The following is a 6952-nucleotide window of genomic DNA, read 5'->3' as shown; positions in this document are numbered from 1 at the left end:
ATACATGGTGCATATCATTTATCTTTTCTGAGTCAATTTTTTTCCTTAAACACTGTACCTTTTTCTCAGTTTTAAAATATTCTTTGAAAAATATATTTTCTGATTTCTTTAACGTTTGGTATGGTAAACAATAATGTTTAATAAAAAAATTAAGATCAATAAATTCATTTATAAATTATTCAAAACTTTTTTTTTTAGAGTAATGAACTTATTCTCTGTTTATTATTTTAATATTAAATGAATGTAAATAAAGTCATATCAAAGTAAATATCAAATTTATTCAATACAATTTTTTTTAACAATTATATTTTTTTTAAAACTATTTTAACGTTATTATTGAATAAGATATGTCATTATTATAACAACTATAAAATTGTAATTGTCACAATATAATTATGAAATTATAATTGTTACAACGTAGACTTATCCTATTCATACAACTGACCGGTTGATTCATAATTTAACGTGTGTGTCAAGAAATAATAATATCAAATGGTGTACTTTAGGCTCATTGGGTCAAGTTATAAAGAATTGCAAGGGTAGTATGTATTTTGATTTTAAAAAATAAAATAAAAGAAAGCACCTTAATGATTACAAGAACAAAAAACAAAGGGAGAAGATTAGAATCTTTACATTGGAGTATCCTTATAAATACACACAAAATAAGATTGATTATGACCTCAACATTCTCATGTGCATAAAATTTATAAAGTTAGATCCTATAATTTATCTTCCTCACAGAACTTGAGAACGAATTGTGAAAGATATCTAGGGTGAACATAATCTTTGCTACAATGTGCACAAAATCTAATATTATATCTGATGCTACCACAAATCATGAATAATAAACGTTTGTAATTTAGAAAATAATAGTCTTACACATGATTTGTGAAGAACACAAAAATCAGAAATTTCAGAATACAACACTTTCATGATGTGTGTAGTCACACTGACTGCACTTTATGATCTCTCAGAAAGAATTGCAGAACTAACAGATGATACTCCATCTCTTTTCGGTGATAGCCGATGTTTGGACCACTCGTCTAGGTTTTTGCGGTGAAGATTGTTCATCATTATGAAAGGCCGCTTTCCTCGAATAATCTTCTCTGCACTTTTCCAATCGTCAGCCAAACCTAATGCGACGAGCACAGCACATGTCACGCACACACTTCTTCCGTGACCTGTTGATTGTTCCAAGTTCATGGATTTAAGAAAACAACCTATCTTCCAAGTAGTTGACTGATGAATATGAATAACATTTTGCAAATAGTGTGAAGGAAATCATCACTGAGCGACAAGAATTAGAGATCCAAAAACACACAAACATCATAGTCGCCCAAAGGCATAGAACAAAATTTCATTCCAACTAGATGAATCACATCTCAAAGGAAATAGAGAACAATTCAACACTGCACCTTAAAAACAATTCTTTAAGTTAAAGTACAGAAAAAGAGAAACCTTGGGTTCATGTATCATTAGCCTCACCAAGATTTTTAAAAACCTAGATTGATTGGATCACAACATAGAGAAATAAGTTATGCAAACAAACATATATATTGTCTTCACATGGAAAACAGAATCAATGACATTAACTGTTTTTATGAAAATATAATCTAAATGATATGGACAGCTTACATGAAATAAGAATCCATAATAATAATTTAAACTTATTGAATTAACAATTAACAAGAAATGCAAAGTACAGCATGCGTCTCTACAATTATTAATAGATATAATATATAAGTGGGCATGGAGTCAAGATTTAAGCCACAACTAATGAAAAAAAATGGGAGATAAGGTTGTGGTTAATTTTTTAAAAATAATTTTTGTCACAATTATATCATAAAGTGATGACTTTTTAAAATAAATTGTCAATTAATGCTGAATAAAATTATCACTAATGCCACACTTAGTTATAGATCAATTAATTTCCTTTTGCTAATGGTCTTAACCACAAGACTTATGCCAATGAATCTAGTAACAGAATTATTGTCGCCAAAAGCATTTTATCATTAATACACTTTTTTTGTCACGAGACCATCTCTTTCTAATTAATAATCGTTGATTCCTTGATTTCTTTCTGTGAACCAAGAAATTTGTTAGTTACTATTATGAGATGTAAGTTGAGTTCTTCTTTAGTTGCTCATTCTCAAAGGCCTTGCAAATATATCTCCATGAGAAACTCAACCTAGTGGACTCATTTTCCTCCAAACCATGCACTAATAATTTTACAAGATCATATCATTCCATTTGTGGGATCTCTTCCTTTCTCATTTTGTTAACTGTATTTTATTAAAATTAAAGATAAAAATAAGAGCAATCATTTTGTCTAGTCTATTCTTAAGAATTAAGTCCAACAACTAATAAATTAGCTTGAATAGGTGAACTAATTCATGAGTTAAATGTTACCTAACTACCTATACACAGGGGTATATACAAAGTAGTAAAGCAACGAAGAGCTTCACCATCATTGAGCTGTCAAAAGTCAACACATAATACTCCATTGCCAAGCCGTGCACCTTTTTCTCACAATTCACAAGTTCATTATCATCACCGACCAGTGTTTGTGTTTGTCCCAAATTGGGATGATTCAAAATTCATTTGTTAGAGCAGATAAAATTAAATTTTTCAGTAAATTAAATGAGAAAATATCAAGATTTAAGCTTGAGTGATGCCCACTAATATAAGCTTAATTTGTAAGAAAGAATAGTCCGAATGAAATAAAAAATATGGTCCATGTACTAATTTTCTACATGACTATGTGCAGATTTCCGATTAAATTATTTTCTGTAAATTCAGATAATAGTAAAGGACAATAAGCGGAGCAAATACTTGGTCATTACTACTACTTTCTTTTTGGCAAGTAGCTAAATAAAAGACTGCTCACCAAAGGCACAATGGATGTATACAGGAACCTTCTGTGTCCTTTTTCTACATGCCCAACGAACTGCAGATTCGATTTGAGACGGTTGAGGGGCTCTTGTATCCCAAGTGGCAACAGACAAATATCCATTTGGAGTAAGTGCAGAGCTCCGAGGTAGCTCACATGTACAATCAATCACTGCAGGTCTGCCAGGAGGCAAATGATCCATGGAAGTAGGCCAGCCACCAACATATATACCTTCAGAAATTTCACTGTACAAAGGTTCCCCACTCTTCCATCTCCTCAAGAGCACAAATAAACGAATGAACAAAAGATAAGGTCCGAATATGATCAGTGACCAGAGAGGAAACTTTCCATCAGAACTCTTTCCCAAAAGCAGTGGAAGATTCACTGCTGGAAGAGATGCAATGGCAATTAAATATGAAACCAAAGAGGCATGCAAAAGTGGTAGATGAATCAAGTTTACTCCCAGTTCTCTGACAAAGTAAAATGCCAACAACAGAGTAGTTGCCTTCAACCCAATAAGTATGGATATACCCATTTCTTTTCCTCTTGAATAAATAATCCTCGCTTGAGTTTACTAAGTCATGAAAATAAAATGCAGATTCCATTATCAAAAATGCAAACAAAATAAAACTTCAAAAAATTATGACATGGTAACTAAAGTTGTGATCTGAACAGTTTGTCTAGAGATTCATGAATAAGAAGATATTCAAGATAAAGAATAAAACATCTTTAGATGAAAGAAGCACCACAAAACTACCTCCAAGAAGAAGATTCAGCGTGGTCAATTTCTCAGAGTCAATCTTTGGTTGCAAAGTCAAGTTTCCCAATTCATTACCTACACTTCCTAATGTAATGTGCCTAACGTGGTCGAATAAAAACACTTAATTACATTGACCAATAAGTATTCACACTCTTCTTTCATCCTAGAAATACATTTTTAGCATGAGGTAGGTTAATTCTAGTTTACAGAGTTTTGAATATGTGAAATTGAAAAGTAAACAAAAAAGAATTTTATTGTATATTAGAAACGAAAAGAAGTGCACTAGGTATACTTGATCTTGTTTACCACAACTTCATCTGACTTGCCCAATGGATATGGAAGTTATCTCAATATATTGAATAATTTGCCTTTCCAATGCTAGGAGTGTGCATTAAGACACAAAGCGGTGGCTTTTAAAGCATAACATATGCACTTGATCCATTTATGACTACCCAACTTAACATTCAAATCACAACCAAAGAGAACCTTGTCGATCTCTATAACATTTACAGCACAAGTGTGCATTTTTTTTTTCCTTTTGTATTAGCAGAACGTTGATGATTCCTGTATGATATTTTATTGCATCACAATATGGACCTCTCATCATGTGAATCATCAGTATCCACATTGTTAATCAACAGGACAATGACATTGCAATAAATGTAGTTGTCTCTTAGCAAACTTCAGGTATAACTTGATCTCCTATCACGGTATGAAAAGCACTTATAACCAAGTACATAGAGTAATTTGAAACTCATCTCCAAAATCAAGATTTTACCAGTCATTGTGCACTATTATTTTGTATTATCTAATCTCCACTAAATTCTATTATTCATATTTACTTGGACGGAAAAGGAATAGATTATTGAGCTTCATTTCCCTCTATTTCCCCATGAGTCGAACAGAAATAAAATTGAGGAATTCAGCAGAATTAAATACCATCCTTCTCTCTATGTCCTTCCATTTAAACACAAGAAATTAATGGTTTTCTTCTGCTGCTTTCTTTTCTTTTCCACGTCCACCCACCAAACACAGCAAAAGGATCTTTTTTTTTTTTCACCTCGATGGATCATGAATGTCCTTGTTGTGGCGATCATACTTGAACCAGAATGATATGACAGCACAGAAATTTAGAAAACCTTTACGAATAGTAGCAGTAGAATCCCCAACAATAAATCCAACAACTCAAAATAACAAATGGAATCAGTAATGCGTAGCAATACAACACCAAAGATGAAAAATATAGGGCAGAACTCAACTGGGGGACAACGGCCATACCATTCCTGTTCAAACTCAGAAGCTTTCCATGGAGACCAGACCGATGCGGCAAGGGGAAGAAGCTTGCAGAGATAGCTCGAAAGGAAGGAGACCGTGGTGAGTCCGGCAAATCGAAGGACGGCGACAGCACGGCAGAATCGTCGGTAGGGCAACGAGATGGAGTATCAGTCCCTTCACCTGAGCCACATAAAAGAAGTAAAATTACAAAAGCACCCTCTCACGTTATTATTTTCAAGCTTTTAACCACTCTACCATTTATATCCATATTTATATTTAAATAAATTTTATTCTATTTTATTATTTTTAAATCTTCATAGTCTTCCTCTTTTATCTATTATTAAATTATCAAATTATATTTTTATTTTTTAAAACACTTTGCTAATATAACAATCATAAAATTGCGATTAAGCTGATTAAGTAACCCTAAAATTTTGGCTGTGACAAGTTAATTAGTTTGATCATCGTTTGAGCAATTATCAACGAGGATAAAGAAGGTAAATAAATATATGATAAAGAAGGTAAATAAATATATAATTTCATAAATTTAAAAGTAAGATATTTTAAAATATAATTACGGTTATAAATATGATACATTTGTAATTTTAAGTAAAATTAACAATTAACGCCTGTTTTTTTTTCTCTTAGAATAGACCACAAAATTCAAAAAAAAAAAAACGACGAGTTATCAGAATAAATACAAAAGTACTTAAATAATCTAATTAATATTCTTAAGTTAATCTTCTATTAAAAAATTTATTTCGTTAGAATACACACTTGATCCTTAAATAACTAAGAAACTATGAGAATACTCTACCACTGCACCTCAACTTTAATAAATTATTAAATGGAAGTTACTTTTAGAAAAGTAATCAAATATTTATTCTATCAAACACTAACTATTTAAAACATCCATAAATTATTTGACCAATTTAAATTCTTTAATTTTGAATCAAATTTTAGAGTTTAGGGTCTAAACCATAACCAACTTACCTCGTACATATTGTAATGATTAATCAGGCTAGGTGAAGGAATTATATATTAATTATATAAAATAATTAAATATATATAGTGATCTCCCGTAAATTTATAATTGGCGATGGCAGAATTTACTGTCAGAAAAATGATCACAGGATCAGAAAGTTCTCTGTAATTTCACGAACCAAATCCCACCGCCTCAGATGTTTTTCTTCCTCTCTCATTGTCTCTTTCTCCACCATCGTGAATGATCCTTGGACGCACCCCTTATAAAGGGAAAATAACCCAAGGGTATAATAAACTTTTTCCATTAAGAGTAGTGGGCAACATGGACACATTCCCACATTTCCATTTCCTACATCTCTTGCTCATCCAAGGTAAGTCAATAAGACTACTTCATTCAGGTAAGTTACAAAGACTAAATAAGTCGCATAGACTATTTGAGAGTTTAGTTACAAAGACCATATTAGAACATCCAATCCATACTTAGAGAAAATGATTCGTGCGACAACAAGTATATTGAGCAATAGTTGCTAAGAAGATTGTTACACCTTACATAGCCGTTTTCTGAGCGATTAATGCTAACAAAATTGTTACACTTTACTTAGCCGCTCTTTCAAATAAATTAGAGACACACTCTTCATGGCACATAGCCTCTCTCTCTTGGTGACACATAGCCTTTATCCAGGATTCATCCAATCTCCTAGTGGCACACATCCATTATCTTAGAGATATCTATGTCTTGCTATTTAGCCAGATTAAATAATCTTCATTATATCAATATGGACATCTCTAATCCCTTATAATGACTATTATGTCAAGAGTATGCTCATATTCAAATATTCACTATCATTTCTATACATAACGGAAATGGGTCGACCAGTAAATAACATAAAAATATAAATATATTTAATCTTCCTTTTTAGCTAGAATATATTCATTTCAATCAATCGCTTTCCTAATTATGCTCTATAGATCGAATCATCCATAGCCATAGGATATACGCTAAAGTAGCAGACATTGATTAAAACTCTAAGTAAACAGCTAAA

The 6952-nt window shown here is 31.8% G+C and overlaps 1 protein-coding gene across 1 annotated transcript; it reads right to left on the bottom strand.

The window, feature by feature from the left end:
* Positions 1 to 838: 838 nt before the first annotated feature.
* Positions 839 to 5144, bottom strand: LOC121972060 (uncharacterized protein YnbD-like). The gene is made up of 3 exons (XM_042523664.1): positions 4929 to 5144; positions 2888 to 3464; positions 839 to 1181 (listed from the first exon to the last, which is right to left on the bottom strand). The coding sequence occupies exons 2-3, from the start codon at positions 3423 to 3425 to the stop codon at positions 961 to 963; spliced, it is 759 nt and encodes a 252-aa protein (XP_042379598.1). The 5' UTR covers positions 3426 to 3464; positions 4929 to 5144; the 3' UTR covers positions 839 to 960.
* Positions 5145 to 6952: the final 1808 nt, after the last annotated feature.

Source organism: Zingiber officinale, chromosome 1B, assembly GCF_018446385.1.
Source record: "Zingiber officinale cultivar Zhangliang chromosome 1B, Zo_v1.1, whole genome shotgun sequence".
Taxonomy (NCBI): Eukaryota; Viridiplantae; Streptophyta; class Magnoliopsida; order Zingiberales; family Zingiberaceae; genus Zingiber; species Zingiber officinale.
The sequence above is the reverse complement of the archived record's forward strand: the minus strand, read 5'-3'. Positions and strand labels throughout refer to the sequence as shown.

Bases quoted from the DNA above. Each gene is read 5' to 3' on its own strand.
- LOC121972060 (XM_042523664.1), bottom strand. From the start codon at position 3,425: ATGGGTATATCCATACTTATTGGGTTGAAGGCAACTACTCTGTTGTTG. The intron at 1,182-2,887 runs GTGAGCAGTCTT...AACAATCAACAG, and splicing joins ATACATCCATTGTGCCTTTG to GTCACGGAAGAAGTGTGTGC.